Source organism: Apteryx rowi, unplaced genomic scaffold (assembly GCF_003343035.1).
Source record: "Apteryx rowi isolate R43461 unplaced genomic scaffold, aptRow1 scaffold_640, whole genome shotgun sequence".
Lineage (NCBI taxonomy): Eukaryota > Metazoa > Chordata > Aves > Apterygiformes > Apterygidae > Apteryx > Apteryx rowi.
Genome location: NW_020450917.1, coordinates 335,476 through 356,405, shown reverse-complemented (window position 1 = coordinate 356,405; position 20,930 = coordinate 335,476). Strand labels below are relative to the sequence as shown.

Sequence of the window (20,930 nt, the reverse complement as noted above, 5' to 3'; positions counted from 1 at the left end):
CCAGTCCAAGAAAACTAGTCACAGGCCTCTGAAAAAGTAGCGACTGCAAATTGCTGTCTGTCAGGGGGCTTTAATCAGCAACACAAAGCACACTGAAGCCGGGTCTGTGAGAAAAACCAGGAAGCAAACAGGCAAACAAACAACAAAATATTCTGCTGTTTTCTAATTCACTGCTCCTGCTCTACACCTGTTGATTTCACTTCGACAACTCTAACAATTTTAATTCAATACGTTCAAAAAAAGCCCAGACAAAACTGCACCACTTTTCTACAGCCAGGTTAAGGACATACAGGAAGCCTAGAGAAGTGCCTCCCAAGAAGCATCCCTGTAGACTGCGCGCGACCACGCACCATTGCGGGGCGAAGCTCCTGAAGTTAATCTGAGCGCTTCTTGTCTCTCCGACAAGCTGGCAGAAGCCTTGCTGGCGCCAGGCCCTGGGCGCCCACCGCCCAGCAGCGCCCCAGCACAGAGGTGCCGGCTGGCCCACCAACACCTGGCCGCAGCAGTGCCTCCCACCAGGGCCCAGCACGGCTCCCAGCCGGCACCCGGTGCTCTGTGGCGCTGCTGCCAGGGGGCTGCCCTGTGCCCGGGATGAACTGTGGAGCTCCTTCCTTGGGGGGAGGGCGAGAGAGGGGATGCCCAGGGCTGAATTATGGAAAAAGGGCTGCAGGGCGGACGCGACAGGCGCGCTTGAGCTTACGGCCTCCATGGTGGTGGCACAAGTGACATACCAGCGACGCACAGCTCGATCGTGTCCCTGGGCGAAAGCGTGCCACACTCCAGCACTGGAGACCGAAACCCCTGCAGCCCTCCGCACAAAGGCCGTCCGCCTCCCGGGCTAATCTGCGCCTCTGTGCAAGCTTAGGGGATATAATTAGATTCACAAAGAAGTCTTACTGCTGCGCCACGCTAAGAGGCCCTAGCTGTTTTGATTAGTCATACTCGTGACTCCACTGAACAATTCCTCCTCAATATTGCCTGCAGAGCCAGGCAGAGAAAAGCTGACTAAAGCCTGAAAAATTAAATCAGGGGCCTGCTCTTGGAGGAGGGGAAGGGAGTTGTTTTTTTTTTTTTTAAATTTAGAGTGCCATTTGAAATGGCACGTGGAAAATATATCTAGATTTTGCTCTTGAAACTATTTTTTTTAATTGTTCCATCCTTTCCTTTTACAATCTGCTGAGTAAACACATGAGCTCATGATCCAATTTGAGACACGGTATTGTAAAGAAGCTAATGTCATCTATGAGATTAAAAAAATATTCAAGGAGCAAAACTAAAAAGAAAAAAAAAATCTCCAGAACATCTGGGCTTCTTAAGATTTAATAGGCTTTCAATAGCATTTGGGAATTACAGATGTTTTTCCTGTATACCTTTCTTTACATTAAAACAAATGAACCAACTAACTTATCTTCTCATGGAGCAGCACTTCCCCAAAAGAGAGCTAGCCTGTGACATCCCTAGAAATTATTAACAACCTCAGTGCTCAGAAAGGCATCAGAAATCATCTTCGCCTACAAAGAGAAGTGACAGTTATGTCCTCCCATCCTCCAAGGAGACTTGGCTTTATAAATTCCAGGGATTTTCAAAGGACAATTTATTTCACTAATCTTTTGGAAAAGACGAGCTTTGTTCCATACTCACACTGTTACTCCCCTGCCACTGGCCAGACTCCTACACGTAAACTTGTTATGGCTGGTGACCACTGTCATACCTGTGGTTGTAAAGGATATAGTAACAGGTTGCACAGGCTTTATTTGGAATAAACGAGTTCTCCTGTACCGTTAAGGAGCAACCCAGTCCCAGGACAGTCTGAGCACAGCTTCTTCTCTCCTTTTGTGCTGGAGTTGCTTTTTCCAGCAGGTACAGAGAAGGTCTGGATCACAGGCTCTACCACTTGACATGGGCTGTGAGTGCTTGCTATAGAGCCTCAAACAATCACTACAATACTCTGGAGGCAGAAGCAACCAAAGCCTTGGATCATCCTTGTATCAGGTTTTTGGCCTGTGACACAACATACGGAAACACTCAGCAAGCTGTTACATCTGGATTACTTTCTTACGCAGTGTTAATGGACAAACAGTCAATGAATATTTGTCTTATGATGCTTTTGCACTGGAGGTTTTAGATGCTTTGTGACCATCTTCAACAAAATATCAGGCATAAAAACAGCCTGTAAAGCTGTATTCTTCCCGAGCTGAAAATGTAAGCGTAACATAGAATAACATACTTAAATTAGTGTTAAATCCCACCCCTTAAAAGGATAGGAAAACTACCATCTCATTTTAGAAAATGACAAAACAACAGAAACACAACAGTATGGTCAAAACTAGAATATATGTTCAGCAACACACAGAATTACAACTGGGTTGCACCATACTTCGCCAATGTTGGGGGTAGACAATTAGAGGGGGGATTGTACGACATGAGCACACACTCTGACAATTTTAAAATATGTATGACAATCGCCAGGAGAATAGTTAGTACATACCTTTCGTATCAAGAACTAAACAGGTTGGGTATTGAAAAGTCCCACATAAACCAGGAGAGAGTAGCTGTGTGTTTTAAAACAAGAAATACATTATTCACCTGTCAATGTGTGCATCTTCTGTGGAGTATTATTTTCTGGATGAAGATTTGTTTTCTTTTTCAGTTCAATATTAAGCAAGCAAAGAAAGTAGAAAAAAAAAATCACCTTAACTATAGAAACTAATTAGGTCAGATAAGAGAACTATTTTACCAGTGTTACGATGAGCATTTCTCCCTCCCTTCCTGAGCCCTGCCAAGGATATACCTCTCTGTCAGTCTCAATCATTTGCAGGAGATCACTTTCAGCAACATTTTCAATTCAAAACTAAATTTGAAGAGAGTCTCAAGAGTCTTAAGTCACCTGAGTAAGCACTTCTAATGAAAATTCTGGATTTTAGAGTAAAGTGGCTTCATTATGATTTTTTTTTTGTATGCCCAAACCATATCATGAAAATTAAAATGAAGCACTTTAACTCAATCCAAGTTTTCTTTTTCTAATTCATAACTGTTTGAGGGTGTTTTTTGTTTTTTTTAAGTTTTTACTTTTTGTCCCAATTCGGGATGGTGAAAATCTCTGTAATTCTTGAGGAACAGGCTATAGCAGTTCCTAGCCAGCTGTAACAGTTGCATGAATCTTCATGGTGATAATATATTTATATTGACAATCCTGCAGCACATGAACCTTTTCATTAAAATTACATGATCTATTACTGTATCCAAAAAAATATATATATATATAGTGGACCTAAGGTGTACTTTCCTTCTGCCCCTCAAATACCAGTTGACTACTTCTTTCCCTTTATTCCCCTTAATCTCTTCCGATTTTCTTCATCTGTTCTCCTTTAAGCTAATGGACAAGGACAGGACTTCTCTGGTATCACTACGGCTACATGGCAGCACCACAGTTTTTCATGCTCTCTTTGAACCTGAAATGCCAGAGAATGGCAAAATGTGGATTGTGCAATGACTGCTGATTTGAATCTAGTAATACCCGGCTATAAGAGGGAGAGAAACTTCCTTCTAGCATACTGGAATGTGGGCTGAGACCAGATTTTTCCTTAGGCTCATTGACCCATCACGCAAAACACACAACAAATGTATGTTTTTACTGGCTCTGTGCAATTACACAGCAGACTGGTTGCCACAAGAAATTTACCTCGCCGCCACTTCCTTACCAATTGACTGACCCACATCCTGTGCATGAAAAATGCACTGCTTTCCACAGATCAAAGGAGGATGCGCTTATAATTGCAAAGGAAATGCTGCAAGTACCATGGATTTACATAAATCTCCAAACTTCAGGAAGGAGAAAGAGGCTGGCAAAAGGACAAAAGGTGGTCTTATTTTATGCAGGCATATTTTCATTTTAATAAGATATCTAGTTAACATAACATATGGCAGCATTAAACAATTACAAGGAAGTTCTACAGTTCCACTGTGTGAACTTGCTCGAAGTTAGATGAGGTATGGTTAAAACGTTCCCAGCCAAACTGCAACATTTTATCCCCCCAAAACTGACTGCACATGATATAAAGGTGAAGGCATTAAGTTCTCACAGATGTTAAAGCTATCATGAGTTGGTTTTGCAAGTAATATGAATAAAGAGAATGTAGCATGAGCCATTATTTATCCACATCAACACTCACACATACACATTCAGACCTGAGAAAGGAAGACTTTTCTTTGATGGGTTATTTTTCTAACAGTGTTTCTAAAAGATTATAAAAACATGTAGTTATCATCGTGTGAATGAGGATGCAAAGTCCAGCTGACAAATACTATTCTATACTTAGTGATTATTCAGCAAAACAGAGATGTACCATCAAGTGGAGACAAGGGTTCCCCTCACTCACCTTAAAATTTCCAGCAACTCTGCCTAATAGAAGAATAAATTACACAGTGTGAGTACTATTGGATCTACCATTTGAAAAGTTAACTGTGTTAGAATTACCTAGGTACAGCAGTAAAAGAGGAAAATAAGTAAAAAAGCAAATATCTCCATAATTTTAAAGAAAACTTGAACCTCAAAATGTAGCTGGCTAATAGAATTTTTAATTTGGCTTTCAGAAGCTTTTTTCTGTTTTAATCTGCAATCAGATACTGATGAGCTGTCCAACTAGACCAGAGCCAGAAAAGCAAATAAATAAAGCAAGCTCCATCGTAATTTGACTCTAAAAAAGTACTAGGCATGGCACAGCACACCATTTGCTGGAAAACAACTGTAAATAATCACTCACAGTAATCAATATGAAAGCATTTCTAGAAGATTAGTTTAAAATTTAAAAAGATTCCTGAAAGTACAGGGATTATTATTGTGTTAATTTTACACTTGGGATGCAAAGATCAAAAAAGCTGGGGTGACCAGACAAATGACGTGCACAGGAACTTCATTAAATCAAACATTAGAGACATTTAAGTCCAGGATTTTAAGCAAAAAACCCCTCTCACTCCCTTATCTCAAGGATAAACCTGCCTCTCTCCAAGACAATGCAACTTAGTAAATATCATAAATCATTTCTCTAGTTGCTGTTGCGTTACAGTATAGAAGGGAATGGAGCCTATAGCCCATTTCACACACTAGTATTAATTCAGACATGCTCAGAAAGCTATGACACCAGATTTATAATTATGACAGTACTGAGTCTAACCATTAAGAAATTTAACTTCTGACTAATACCTCTTCTTTTCTTAAAAAAGATAAACTGTAGATCCCAGCATAGAGTTGCATGCCATGATCCGAGTTTCCAGAAGGCCTTACTTTCTTATTAAAATAATTGAACACTGTATAAGAACCTTTTAGCTTGAAAACAGAACTGGTCAAGAGCCACCTCTCCCTTCTCCCTTCCCATTCCCAGAATTAGAAAATAGTGATTCAGGGTGAATAACTTTTACGACAACATATTCATCAGTTTCACTGGGAAAGGTTTCTCAGAAGTTTGGGGGGGGGGGGGGTTTCCACTTTTTTTAAAAATACCTAGGTTATAGAAAGTGATCTCCTCACTACTGAAAACACAGAAATAAAAAAGCAGTTTCTGCATTCTAATCCATTATTAAAGTTGTCAGTTCCAGGCTCTCCTCTACCCGACTCAGGATGGCACTTTGAACTTCAGTTCCCACTAAGTTTCTTGGCTATCCTTGCTCAGGGATACAGTTTTTCATCAAAAACATGAAGATGAAAAATGGTCAAAAACCTGAATGCTCAGTATGCTTGCCCTCTTGGGAGATTTTCTGGGAGACACATTTTAGACATTTTTCTTTAGGCTGACCTTCCTGCATCAATATAAAGAAACATTACCCTATTTAATCTAGGAAAGCTTCTCCAAAAGAGACTGTGTGTTCCAAGGCAGAAATCTTGACTTCCAGATGTATTTTTCAAATCCCTTTTCAGTCATGTAATGAAAATCATAGCCACAAGAGAGCGCTAACAGCAAAGAATTAAATCATAGGGGAAAACTCTGGACTTGCAGCCATTGGGAATTTTTTAAAAAAATGCATCTATTGAGATGAGGCAGTCTTATTTCCACGTTTAAGAGAAGCCCTCAGACATTTAATTGCTATAGCTGTGATCTTCAGAAGTCAGGAGAGATTCTGGGTGTCTCAGGTTTTGAGCAATGACTTTGAGACTTCCATTACTTTTTCTCTTTGTTTTCAAAGGGACATTACTCAGCAGTTTTTGGATACTGGGCACCTTTAAAAAGACTCATTCAAAAACTGAGACACCTGAAATTAAAAGGTTGTTTTTTGATATCACCATATGTTTTTTTGGATGTTTCTAATTCACTAAAACCTAATGAGGGAAACATCAAAACTGTATTTCTGCTTTTCACTGTTTACTTTTGCTCTCTACGCTTACTGCATTGAATACCTACCTGTCTCTTACTCCCTTTTTAGTAAAGTTTCCAAGAAAAGTGTTGATAGCTTCAAAGAAAGAAAAAAAGGGGGGGGGAGGGGAAGGAAAGGAAGCAGCCTATTTTTCTGGAAGCAGCTAATGGAACTGCAGCATTTTCCATGCAAGACAGAGTAGGAGTTCCTTATCCCTAAAAAAGGAACTGATCTGAAATTTGAAAACAGAAAAATAAAAATATAACCACAGGCTTAATTTATGGACTTCCATGGCTGCAGGGGGAGGGAATCTAAAAGATACACAGGAAGTTTCCTTTTTGTTTAAAAAAAAAAAAAAGGCGCTCAGAAATAAAATTTAACAAAGCAACCTATTATTGTTCAGATGTTTTAAAATGGCAAACTGAACCAGTACTTTAATAGAAATGTTACCGATAGATTTCTAAGATGCAGATACCTGTCCAGAGCCCTAAAATTCCAGCTAAGATACATACCGTACCTTAAATGCCTATCCTCTCGTACCAGAACGTACACAAAGGTTTACACAGTCACCTTTGCCTGCTCCCCCACGGCAGCCAGACCCGTGCAGTCTGCAGCGCTGCTTTTTGCCCTCCCCTCCCACGTGTGGGGGTGGCCAGCTGGCCTGACCCGCAGGCTCACAGTCGCCCTGTATCTGCAAATGGAACCACGGAGCAAAGAGCAGCCCCGCACTGCAGCTAACAGGGCCTCTTTGAAAAGGGGCCGTGCTGCAAAGCCTATTACCTTGCTGCAGCGCAGCCACTCCTTCCCTGCCCCATGACCTAGGAAGTTGTGCATTACATGTGAAGACGCTGAAGAGACCTACAAAGTCCTCTGCTTTTCTTTCAATCTGCGAAAACAAATGAACGCAAATAAATTAGCAAGTCTTAGTCTCTTAAAGATAATGGGATTTCAGCCACTAAATCAGGATTTCGCCATCATGATTTGCTCCATTTTTCCTTGCACCTCAGCCCAACTGTACAGCCTTGAGCAGGATAGGGCAGTAATTTCATTTATAAATAACATATGTACTGTCAACGATGAGGTATTAAGTTATATGAGGTATTAAATCATCTATCTTCCTGCCTGCTAAACTCACAATAGACTACCATGATAAAACTTTCATATTCTGGAACTGGTTTTCCTAACTCTGCCTCAGGGAACTAGACAGGAACATCTGGATGTCTGAGATAAAAGTGTGTAATAAGTTACATAAATACTTCATCCTTGTCCTTGCTTCGTTTGTATTCCGCTACCTTTAATGGCTAGGCAGAGCTATATTCCTACTGAAAACTGAATTTCCTTATAAACCACATTCCACGTACTGGTGTTTCTACACAGATGTGGTGCATTCACATACTGATTTCAGCTGTGATCTACCTAAGCATGGCCAAAGTGACCCAAAACTGGGAGCAGAGAAGGAGAGGTCCTTCAGTCCTGGGACATTTCAGGAGACAGCAAGTCCAGCCTTAGCTTGCCTTACACCTGGTTTAAAACACTGTAGCCACATAATGCAAATTATTAAGCCTGCACAAAATAACTCTGCCAGCTGAGCTGCTTGAAGTTTTATTTGGGAAAGGGATTTTTGCTCTGACACACACAATGTCACATCACATTTTGAAGACATTACCTTCCCCAGCCTCCCTTTTGCTCCCTACCAGGTGTCATGACCCAGTTCAGCTGCCTACTTGCCTGCAAGGCTGCTCTGCGAGCCAGAACAAAGTACTGATTCTGTTTTAAATGTAACAGAACAGGTATTTCCCCAAACCATGGCTTTCGTCATTGTGTTGTTCTCCTGCACTCAGCATGAAGCTGGACTAAAAGCATAAAGGCCATTCTACATTCTGGACAACTCAACGATACAGCAGTTGTGTCTCTGTGCCAGACTGTTTTACGAGGTAATTCAGTATTATACAGATTCAGTAGTAACAACCATAGCATAAGGGGTTTCTTGTTGAAAAGATAAGATATAAATTTGTTCAGTAATTCAGGAACTAAAGCTGCAATGTGCTTGCATTAGCTTCATCACTGGGTTGTTCCATAAGTATCCAAATTTTCAGTCTAGTCAGTTATTTTCTCTTCAGAAAGCAAAGTATGTAACCTAAAAGTACCACAAGGAGAATTGCAATGTATTTAAGAACTGAAATAGCAGTATTACTACTCTCCCAAAGTTGTGTGTGTACATATCAAAGTTCTTAAGCGATGTTAAGAGAGAAAGAAAAAAAACAACCCACACTCCTAAATGATTAAAAGCAAACCTAAACTACTGAACATTTTAAAATGCATTCAACATACACAAAAGTATTCATTCAAAATGCAAAGAATTCCTGACATAAAAACACTATTTATTTGATCTTTAATGGGTGGGGTTACAACTTTGTTACAGTCAGGAGAGAGCAGAGATCTGCAATATTTACTGCTGTCAGACTCAAATTCTCTGTGTACATGCATGTGAAAGTACTGCATGAAATGCATATGTCTTCAGACACCAAAATTTTGTAACATTCATCATTTCTCCCACTCAAACAAGAGGTTACGTTATTACAATTTGCATCTAAATTGAAATTCACCCGTAGAAAGCAGTATTAAGACTAAATCTAACATACAACCTGGTAAAAAGTTCTGGTTAAATCCTGTAAGTACTCGTATACTTTTTCATCTTTGGTCATGTGAGTACTCCCATTAAAGTCGATGAAACTACTCCTGCCCCAAATGAACCATTTGAACAAGCGTTTGCAGGATTGAAGAACCGCCCCCCTCCCCAGTCATGACTCAGAGGCTGTTATTGTCTGATGCATATTCTGCCCCGCAAAAAAGCAACCTTGTCCAGTTTGAGTGATTACTTCACAAAACTAAATATCATTGCCATAAGTAGGCCTTCTGAATAAGCATATTCAAATTATACAGAATTCCTCTTACCCAGAAATAAATTTCTATGCCCTTCCTAGTAGTCAACACATCACCCTAACAGAGTTGACTTCGTCAAACATGGTGACTTCTGTCATATTTTTGGCCTTTTATTATTCAAGTTTTACAGGTTAGGGTTTTTTAGATTTGTAAAGAATGAAATTATAAAAGCCACCACAACTTAAAAACATGTCAGTTACAACATTTAGATTGAGAGAGGCCTGACAGCTGGCAGGGGAAATATTCAAATACCTGAGTGGCGTTGTTAGGATAAAGGTAAAGTGAACAGAGACATACATCATTTTTACGTTAATTAAGTGATTGTGCCAATAGTTAAGTAAGCAGGAGAAAGGGTCCTCATCAGGACTCTTTCAATGTATAATTTGTTGAAATATAAGATGAAAGTGTGCCCTTCCTTTCTCATGTCCATTCCTTTCATCAGTTAGCACAGGATTATGCAATTTCAGAACAAGGACTGCTGTCAAGGCATTGCCAGCACAGCAACTGCCTGCTCAGAAGGCTTGAGGGTACGTTTTGAGCACAATAGGAGCTCCATGCCAACCTCCTCTGGGGATTTCCAGAGAGTACACACAGTGCAAAGTGGCTTATTCTGCAGTCACTCATAGTGACCGTTAAAATTCCTCTACAGAAAGATCCTGCTAGCATTGCTAGACACTCCTTAAAATACAGGACACCCATTTTAGGGGCTTTTGAAGGCTTGTATGAAATTCACATGACAAGTTACATTTGCAGTCATTTGGCTCCCCTCTTGAGCCTTGGCAACTCATTGGCAGCACCAAATGAGAGAACAGGAAATATAGGCCCCAACTTGGCAACTGGCACTGATCCCAACACACGAGGCTTGCTCCTCTCTGCATCACAAGACCTGGCTGGGAGCAGGGGCTAGTACAACCTTCTGGCACAGATAAACCGGCCATCCGGCTTCGTGCAGAAGAGAGGGCCTAAGGCAACTCCAATTCATCTCCCAGCAAATTTGTGAAACTGGAATTTAACAACCCAGCCCTTCCACCAACTACAGCCACATAGAAACATCTAAGCCCTGATCTTTTTAGCTGTGTGCATGTGTTACAAACACCCACTTGGTAAGTGGGTAATACCAGAAGATCTGAACTGGCACACACATTTCCATGCCCACGTTAATTGCAAGAAACATTGGTAGAGCAGGGTTATCACACCTGCCTACTTCTTACAGCAATGACATATGCATGCATATACATGCCTGGAAAGCTCTACTTCAGTTTCTTAGCTATTTCCACAGTCTGACTGAAAATACAGGCATCAAAAAAATCTGTTCTTGAGCAACAAGAGAGAAACCACTGCAATTTTTTCTGCCATAATAAATCCCAGTTCAAGAAACAATGATACGAATTTAATGCCAAAATATATTTTACTCCTCCTCAGCAGGGGTTCTCTGCAAATGTATTTGGTTTATTCAACAATGAACCATAACCATAGACCAAATATCGATAGTATTTGCTTAAAACTTGCAAAAATACATGCATTTTTCATCCTCATTTCTTGTACTAAGTATTTTAAAATCTATAAAACCAAAACTATCAAATGGCAAAACCTAGGTAAGAGACAGAATTCAACACAGTTCTCAGTCTGTATCTTGTAAGAAAACATTGTCCCCCTCATCTTCCCAAATCATCTCACAAATAGATGTTCTTGAGTGTAACAGTCCTCCCAGGGCCAAAGGGTCTAAGGAGTCCACAGCCAGCTACCACACTAGTGGTAAAGGGTAAGACTAGATTCCCTTGGCAAGTTACATAAATCCCACTACAGTAAGGTTACTGGGGGTGGTAAGCACATTGCCGATCAGTGCATGACAAAGTTTCAGTGATTTTCTATCTGAATGCCATAAAAGAAGACAGGCAGATTTTTATTCCAGGATCTCTCTTAAGGTCTCAGGATCTAAGACAATATTGTACAATCTTGGAGCCCACAGGATGTTCATTAAAAGCTCTGTTTCCGCTGTGCTGAATTTAATGACTGTCTCTCTAAACTAAGTGCCATGCAAATAAAGACTACTCTAACTTCCCGTGTCTAGGTGTTTATAGTTCAGCTACTGTAACATTCGCTTCCTTATTTCAGTTTCACACAATACATTTCAACATTCAGGCTAAATGCTGCACTTCAGATGCCAAGTCTGTTTCTTCTTGTTCGCTTTTCCTCTCCCATCTATAACAGCATTACAAAAACAATGGCATTTTCACCACATAAAGGTATCGAAGAAAAGAAAACAAGTCTGCTCATGCATGCATGCAGTTTGGCCAAAACTACTCCAGAATTTTATGGCTGCCTCTCAGATGTTGGCAGTTCCTGGACAACTGGTCAAGTTCCACACAAATTCCAGTTTCCCATTACCAGCAGACTCTGTGTGAAAGAAGTTCATGGCTACTCCTCGCTTGTCCACCCAGCTTCCACTTCCACTAACACAAGATTCAAACAGCCAGCAAGACAGTCCCAGTGACCTCCGAGAAGATGCACACAGGCACTGTCCAGAAGCTAAACTCCATTCATATGAGTAACAGCACGGGCAAATGAACAGTGGTGAAGAGATGCACCAGGGAGAGCATGTGTATGTGTTTGAGACCATTTTCTCCTCCTGGTCTGGTGTCTAACTCCACCTGAGGATGTAGAAGACTTACTTGCTTCCCTTCATCACCCGTCTGTTAGGGATCAGGAGTGAGGGACTGAACAGCAGTATGGGGAGAGATGCACAGGGACAGAAGTGGGGGAGTATGAGAGTCACCATGGATTTGGGAGAGATGTACAGTGGATTGGTCTGTATGGATGGTGGGATAGGACACAAGGCAGATATACACAAGCACATGGGTAGGAAAGGATGCACGTTTCTATCTAACTAACATAACTTCTTAGGGTGGCTCCCAGAGAGCAACTAAACCCGCTCTCCCTTTAACATTAGCAAACCCCAAATAGATCTGTCACCCATGCATGAACTTAGAACAATTTAATATAACAAATCTCATTAATTCATAGTGGAAAAAGTATTCAAAACTATCATGGCTTTGTAGTATATGGTTATGCCAAGCACATGCAAAGGAACAGGGATCATTTTAATAACTTGAATGGAATTTAACTTAAAAAGCATATGAAGAACAGTCAATTATATAGAATATAGTAACCACTTAAGTATCAACACTCAGAGCAATTTTACACGTACATATGAATATTCATACATATTTTCCCAAAGAACAGAAAAACAAACACAATTTCTGTAAGAAATGTCCTGAGCACACTTTCCTTTCCATTTTCCTAAGAAAAGAATCCAGTCAGGAAATAATTCAGTAGTGCACTGAAGAACTAGCACATAATTAAGATGTGTTGTTTTGACAAATCCACTTGAGAAAACAACACAAAGCCTCCTGAGTCCTCTTTTAATCCAAGACCAAAAGGCACACTGCATTTGTTCGATCATCAATTTCTGTAAGCTACTTAAACATCACACATCTGCTGTTGAGCCAGTTGCACAATCTTGGTTCGTTTTAGACCACAAATGCAATGTTTCCAAAAAATAAAGCAAAGCATGCATGCTGATAGCCAGCATATTTAGTATTTGCTACTACAGTAGCTTTTTTTCAAGACCAACATTTTTTCCCCATGCAATTCAGGCATCAGATTCTTTGAAAATAGTTGTTAAGAGTCATTTCTGTGGAAGCCAGCTACCACTGCTAAACCACAACAGCCATGTGAGAATTTTTGGTCACAGTCAAATGCTAGTAATTGTGAATGAATGTTACTCACCATGGCAAAACTTTTCACTTGGTTTTGGCTTAGGTAAGTTACAGTTCTAAAATGAAAACAGCATGCCCTACTGCTTCCCAGGTACAGAACTAGTTAGATAAGTGTAAGACCAGGAACTGGCCTTACTGCAAAGAAGAATGACCTGTATGGGGGAATTTCATGTGCATGAGCTGCTCAGCAGGGACAAAAAAAACTAGATTGCGCTGCATTAATTCTACTTACGTTAACAGGAAATTCTTTACACTGCAGAAGAATATTGTTAAAAAATAAGTTTTCTACATCTTGATAGTTTTTAAAGAATTTTTTTATACTTCTGGATCAGTCTAGAAATAGCTAATCCTAAAAAAAAAAAATTTTTTCAACACAAAATCCAGATCATTGCTTCCCACTTCCCATTCCAAGCTAACTCTCACATATATCAAGGACAAACATCATTAAAACAAAGATTCTTTTATGACCTTCAGGACTGGGTTGCTGAACTTCAATGACTTCTGTTTTGTGCTTCAGATTATCACACTTGACATCCACAGGGAATAAATTGTTAAAACAACACTATAGAGACGCATCACAGTGCTAGACAAAATATACAGGGCAAGCAGACATTAAGATGCTTAAAATCACTTGCAGATCAATGCATCAACTTACATATGACTTACTGAAAGGGTATTGTGGGGCTATCCCCTGTCCCCCCAGAGAACAGTAAGGGTGGATCTAAAGAAGACTGAAATAGTCTAAAAACACCAAAGCAGCCATTTCAAAATTGTTGTAAGCAATTAAAGTGCCTCTGCAAGAGGTGGTCCTATCCAACTGAAAACCTACTTCCCCCAGTAATTTTGCAGTCAGATCAGTTCCCTGATCCAATTCAATCCAGACCTGCAGGAGTGCTCATACAAAGACTACACAACTGCTTTGCTTAAAGACAGGACTGCTTAAAGCACTCATAAAAATTCAACCTAAGATTTAGGGCAAACAAAACAAAACAATACTGTTGTTCAAACCATAACTTCTGGAAGAAAGCATGCAACAAGGCTTTTTTTTTTTTTTTAATGCATCATTTGAACTTCCAACAGGAAAAGAAAAGCTATTTCAGCACACAGCAGTGCATGAGAACAAGTTGGCTAAGAATAAACTGAGACTGGGTGTTAAAAGATTTCTGACCATCAAAGGACTGATGTCCTGAGGCAACTTTCCAAGAGAAGGAGCAAAGTTGAAAAACCACAAACAAAAGGCCCTAGCTAATTTCATTCAGTAAGTTTTATAAAATTTTATCTACTATTATGCGGACTTGTCAATGACCCAAAAAGCTCTTTCCTGTTTTGGGAGCTATGGAAGTCTTCATGAATTCAAGACAAAAATGTTTTCCCTGACAACGGCCACTAGTTCAGCCTCTTAGCTAGAAGAGCTAGGTTGCTTGTGACCACTGCACATGTACTAAGGAAGGAAAAAGAAGAGGGATGAGAAAGGACTGATCAAAATCCATCAGTTTTGCACCAAATTGTGCGCAGCCATGCATAGCAATTGGGCCCTGTGGCCTGCAAAGAATGGTCACAAATCTCCAGCAGCAAATCAGTGCTTGATTAGCTGTACAAAAGTCCTCCAAAAACACATGAATGGAGTGAAGTAATTATGAATGGCAAGAATGGCATAGCTGTGTCTCCTGCTAGGGTATTTCAACAAGAAGATTTCTGCTATTTCCAGATATAGACAAGAATTCACAGATTTTGTGCACATTACTATCACAAAACTGAAAATGATCAAGAAACAGGGAATCTTTTCTTTCCTTCTAAAATTATTCATAGCAATTAAGGCTTGCTATCTTGGCAGATTCTTCAATGTCTATAAAACCTCTCAACCCTGAAGTTTTCCCTTTCAGTAACAGAAACAGCTGATATAACCTCCACTAATAAAAGTTCTTCTACTGGAATAGCCAGTGCAATCTGAAACTGCTGAAGATCAACATGATTTATAATAGTTAGTAATACATATTATTTTGCATTTATTAGCTTCAGTGTTGTATACATTTTGGGAGAGCTTCCTGAAGATGTTTTTAGTAAGGATATAAACTCTATCACCTGTCACAGAGGTTCACGTCCCAATAATTTCTTCTGACAAAAACACCTTTTTAACCCAATGGCGAGAAGTTACTTAAATAGCTCTCTTATCTATCAGTGCTATTTCACAAAAAGATAGTCCCCATTTAAGACAGCCTCAGAATGACAGTTACTTCTACAGACTTGATCATCATACAAGTCAAACCCAATTCTCAGCATTTGCAGTGCTACAACAAAATTCTTTTTTGATTCGAACAAAGGTGCCTAAAATTCTGAGGCAAAAGACTGGTTGGTAATAATTTGATAAAAGAAATTACATAGAAAGTTCTGATTCAGCAAAGTAGGAAATTAGTAAGAAAGATTTTGCTTCTTGTTCAAATTTCTTGTTTTGAATTTTTTCAAAAGTTATCAGATTTAACCTATTTGAACATCTGTAATGTTCACTTTTGTCAAATTTATTTTGTTGTGATACTTATTTTTAAGTTAGTAAAAAAACGTGCTAACTTAGAGTCAAAAAGAGAAAACAAAAAATTTCTACACCATAAAAATATTGTTTTGATAGACTTTTTCAATTTTTTGATTCACTGATCTCTAACTAAGACTTCACTTTATTCAAATTACACAAGAAATGTTTGAGACTTAAAATAATCTCACAAAGTGGAAGAACTATTTTCCAAATGTTTCCCATGTAATCAGTTCCTCACAGTCCAACTAGCCTGCATAGTAAGCATGCTAAAAAGCATTATCAGTGTCAGCTAACCAAATACAGAGGAAGCAGGGCAGGTGAGAGAGTTTCCTTCATGCCCTGCATTTCAAGAGGACAGATAGAAACAGAGCCCTGATTCATTATATTACAACAGCGTTCACAGAATACACTGTCTCAGTTTTGGCTCTGATCGAAAGGCTACCTCTACTCCATGTCTTCTTCCATAAAGATTCTGTGTTCAGGAATGTTGCTCAGCACCTTACTGTGTTCAAGTAATACCGCTTAGTGCTTCTAAATATGAACATTAATAACAAGTAATGAAAGTCCTTTCATTAACTTGCCAAGTCTTGGCAGATTTAGTTGCCCAGTAGCTTAGAGTCTGAATACATTTGGCTTTCCAACTGAATGTTACAAGCTTACCTTTTTACTACAAGCTTTAGCGTCTTGTGTGAACCTTTTACCAGACAGATTGCTTCTTGTCGGAAACCAGAGAGGCCCACATCATTGATGCCAACAATTTCATCCCCAGCCAGTAACTTGTCCACAGCTGCAGCTTTGCTCCCATCTTCAATCTGAAGAAAAAGCATGTCAAATAGCAGAATTATTGAGGTTGAATAGTGACACCTTTAAAATAAGATACTGAGTTTTCAATTATCGGCTTCATATAATAATTACTACAGTAATTAGATGGTTAATTTAAAAATACATTTGAAAGGGCTACAAAGCAAAAGTAATGATACACAAGGCACAATAGGGAAAGAAAGAAAATCCAACTGAGGAAACTTTCTGAGAAGACTAAAACACTCAGTGGAAATCTGGGAGTCAAAAGCATTTGTGATCTTGAGCTCTGTTCAATACAGTACAGTTAACCACACTTGCAAATAGAGCTTTGGAAAGTCATTTTAAAATCTGATTCTCTAAAGAAGATAACCAATAATATTAACCATACAATCAACTCCAAAAAAGTCTGGAATGTTTTGAAACCCCAAAATATTGTGAAACAAGCTGGTATGGAAAATTCCTTTTTATCAGGCATGTAAAGTTTAGGAAAACATCTGAGAATTTACAATCCATATAGCTAACAAGGAGTTCTGGCTAGAAGAAAAGACAACAGTCTGAGATCCAAGAAAGAAAACCAATGTGTCACATTGCTGAAAAACGGGAACCTCTTTGGAAAATTATTTTGCTGCCACTGGTATTGCTCTCATCTGTTGAATTTTTACCAGAGTTATTCATAACATGCAATGAAACACGCACACAATAAATTAAGGAATTCAGGTTTTGGCAATTCCCATCCTGATGCAGGAAATATAGCCATTGAGTTACCCATTTTTTAAATTTAAAACAAATCCCAAAAGCTTGATCAGCCAGACTGGCAAGTACCAACACTGATTTCAAATACAGCTGTAGGTGTTGAACACTTCACAGTTCAGGCCTTTGGCTTTCTCAGTTTCTTCCTTTTCTTCTGCTGTCAACACAGCCTCCAGCCTTTCAGCTGCTTGGGCTCATGATCTAGGAATTTAATTTTTTAGTGCTCCCTCACTTGCTCACAATCCATATCCCACCTCTTCTTAGAGATTTGACACTCTGTCTTCAAAGCAAAGATTTTCCTTTATGTCTTCATTATATTTTGCCTTGACTGCTACAATATCTCTGACTCACACTTTATTAAATACCAGTAAGCCTACAAAGAAGAATTCTTTATAATTGGCTTAGCTGCAGAAAGCTTCATAAAGAACTGCCACCTTCTCAGACACCAAAGTCGATCAACCATGAGATAAATCCGCAGGAAACAACTTCATGAGTTCTGAAGCTCACAGTGCAGGTTTTAGGGACACTCCAACAACAAAAGTATATATTAAATAACTAACGAAATAACTTATATCTCTTGATGAAAGTACATTAGCATGATCTCATAAAGCACAGCCATCTTATTTCAAGCAAATTAAAGCTCTCGTTATTTAAGTTTAGTAGAAACATTCTTAAAAATCTTCAAGCCTATAAATCTAAGCCAAAAAGAGTGCCATGCATAAGGTTTAGCTTTGAACCCCACTCTGAAGCCATGATTTCCAGAATTTATCTTAGAAAAATACAGATAATTAAAGACAAAGTAAGTTTCTATATCGCAGCACATCTAGTTTTCAAGCTACTACCTGCCCCTGACCTGCTTGGATAGCCTCTGAACATCAAAAATCTACCAGAATATTGACATTGCAGTTCGGATCTACAGTAAAGTTGAAAGCAAGGGAGCAGCAGTAGAAATCACTTATATGTAAGAGAAAAGTTTAGTTCAGTGTTGTTAAGTCCTGAGTGGCTGTCAGAGAAGGAACCCTGCAGTCAGGCAGAGCTAAACAAAAGGACAAGCAACTGGGGACCCATGAATCTTAAGCCGCCTAAACAGGCGATCTCAAGTCCTTCAAGTGCTCAGAGACATTTCTGGATTACTTCTAAATAAACTGCATTTGAAGGTGTGAAGCCCCGTAGGTAAGAAAAGCAGGGAAAAACATTAATGTAAAGCAGAGTTAGATTACTAAGAACTGTGGGAGAAGGTCAAACAGAGGAGGGGAGGAAAAAAAGAAAAAGAAAAAAAAAAGAGAGGGACAGTATGTTACAGGATTGCACATTTTAAACCAGAAAATGTAGGTGCCAACCAGTTGTGGCCCTTACGCTCTCAGCAAGGTACCAGCTTAACCAAATGGGGTAAGAAGCCCATGTGCCGCCCGGATGTCAACAATTTAGAAGTCTGAGCCTGAAGACCTTGACAGGGTCTTTTTTGTCTTTAAAAAAAATCTGTCTCCTAGGGTTTCAAGGAATGTTCATTGTTCTCAGTAAGCATGTTTGTTTTTTCTTCAGACTGGCAATGCACTGACTGCAGAGAGTATTCGGTTACCCCCTCTGAGTTTTCATTTCAGCAGGGAGACTACACATTCCACACAGTGCAAGCTTTCCAAAGAGACTTTGTCTGTCCAAAACAACATTAATCAAAAAAAAAAAACAAAAAAAAAACCAACCCCCCCCCCACAAAAAAAAACACGAAACAAAAATATCAAAACTAAAGCACAAAGCTGAAGCACTCCTCATGAAAACTGGAAGCGGCTCTCCCTAACGTGTCGCCTCCAAATGAGTTGCAGCGAGGGAGAATAAAAACTATACATTCCTTCACAGTAAAAACTCCTTGAGCTGAAAAAAATTTAAACATAAATCTTTCTTACTAGTTTAACTCAGGTCACTGAATGGCTGCATGAATGCGATTCTACTTGACAATGCATTTTCAGTGGAAACATGTACCTTAGCTAGTCAGGAAAAATGCAATTTCTTCGGATACACTAAAAAGTCTTTTAGTCATGACGGCTAAAAAGTCATTGACTTTGCATCCATCTAAAGCAAAACAACCAAAAGCATCCATGAGAAAAAGACCTCTTCAAAAATGTTGTGCTGCCTACCTTCCTTCTCTGCTCAAACTTGTGCAGTGCCATTCTAGTGTCTCTTTCAGGTTTTCTCTTCTTCTATTAGTTTTACCATTTATTATTTTTATTTTTTCACCTGTTGATATACTTTCCATCTCACCATTAGCACCAACAAATACACTTGAAAATTTTACATCTCAAACATGTATGCTACGCTACGCTTAGGATTTAAGCCCAAGTTAAAAGCAAATATTCATGATAAAATATTATTTATCTAGCAAACATTCAATATCTTCCCAAATTTCAGATTCCAGAAAAACTGACAGTCAATATCCCAAAATAAAGCCTTGAAAATGCAGAGGAAGGTTTTAAGACAAAGTCTTTCATGAAAAGCCAGCAAGAACAGATCTACTCCTGCCATGGAGCAGTCAGCAGGCAGAGATGACTAAGCATAACCCTGAACAACCCCTCTCCTCAGTCTGGAATACTTGCAGGAGTTGAAAGTATACATCTTAATATTTTTATAGCAACACCAGGAAACAAAAGACTCAGCCAATATAACCAACATCCGTATTTGCTTATAAATAAAGGATATAAACCTTCAAAAAAACATGTTTAATTACACCACCTACTTTGGATGTGTAAAGGAAGAGTTCTAGAAACCCCCTCAAACCACTCTTTTAATATGTATTAGTAAGTTATACCCCTCTTATTATGCTGAATTAGCAAGAATAAACAGCATGACTTTCTATCATTAACAGGGATGCTGATATTACTACAGAAGAGTGTTTTCAAGAGGACAGGAAGAGGATGTTTGTTGATAAAAAGCATCTATTTAGACAATATCCAACTCTCACTTTTCTGTCCCTCATGACCTCCCTGTGACCATGAGCAAAGGCAAATTTTGGGATGTATTTGAGGACTGGAACCACTGCTTTCTGTTGTTATAACTGTATCCACACTAACTGCTGTAGCTTCCCAAATTTATTTTTGCTTATAAAATATATTTCCAAAACAGGAAGCGATGCGGATACAAGAGGCATATGTAGATAATGGTTAGGACAAAAATAACGTTAATGGAAAAACACGTACTGTAGAATGTGAAGTTTTTTGTGAAAAGGAGAGAAGACCTTCAAATGGGAGAGAGTCATGGAGAAAAGTGTAACAGCTAGATACACAAACACATTCAAAGGACACTTAAAAGTCTATGTTCCCACTGTTGGTAATACATGGGAAGGGGGAAAAAATAATGGCCTATGTTTGTAACTTTAAAATGATGTAGGGTCAAGAGGGGTGTACCACTTCTGGAACGTGTTCTATTAACTTCTCTGTTTATCAAGTCTGATGCTTTGCTTTAAATACCCACATTCTTCTATCTACACCTGTATAAACAAGCAGGAGTCAAGCTGGGGAAGTGCAGTGTCACACAAGATATCTAGTTTCGTTTACAAATGATGACATTGCATCAGTTTCTTGTCCATTCTCTCTTTGGACAGTGTGGGAGACGGGATGAAAATCCAAACCCAGAGACAAACACAGGAAAAAACAGCTCTATTTATCAGCATTCTGCTGTCAGCAGTGATAAACTATTTTATCATAATCCACTTCGCGTGCAGATAAGAAATGATTCTGTGGTTGTCTTATGAACATCTAATATGGATTTTTTTAAAAAAACACAATAATCTT

The 20,930-nt window shown here is 39.1% G+C and overlaps 1 protein-coding gene across 1 annotated transcript in view; it reads right to left on the bottom strand.

Annotated features, from left to right (window-relative positions):
• Positions 1 to 20,930, bottom strand: part of SHROOM2 (shroom family member 2) — a 136,402-nt gene that overhangs the window by 65,988 nt on the left and 49,484 nt on the right. Inside the window, exon 3 of the mRNA XM_026084475.1 lies at positions 16,258 to 16,409. Within this exon, the coding sequence (XP_025940260.1) occupies positions 16,258 to 16,409 (152 nt within the window). The remainder of the gene's footprint in view (positions 1 to 16,257; positions 16,410 to 20,930) is intronic.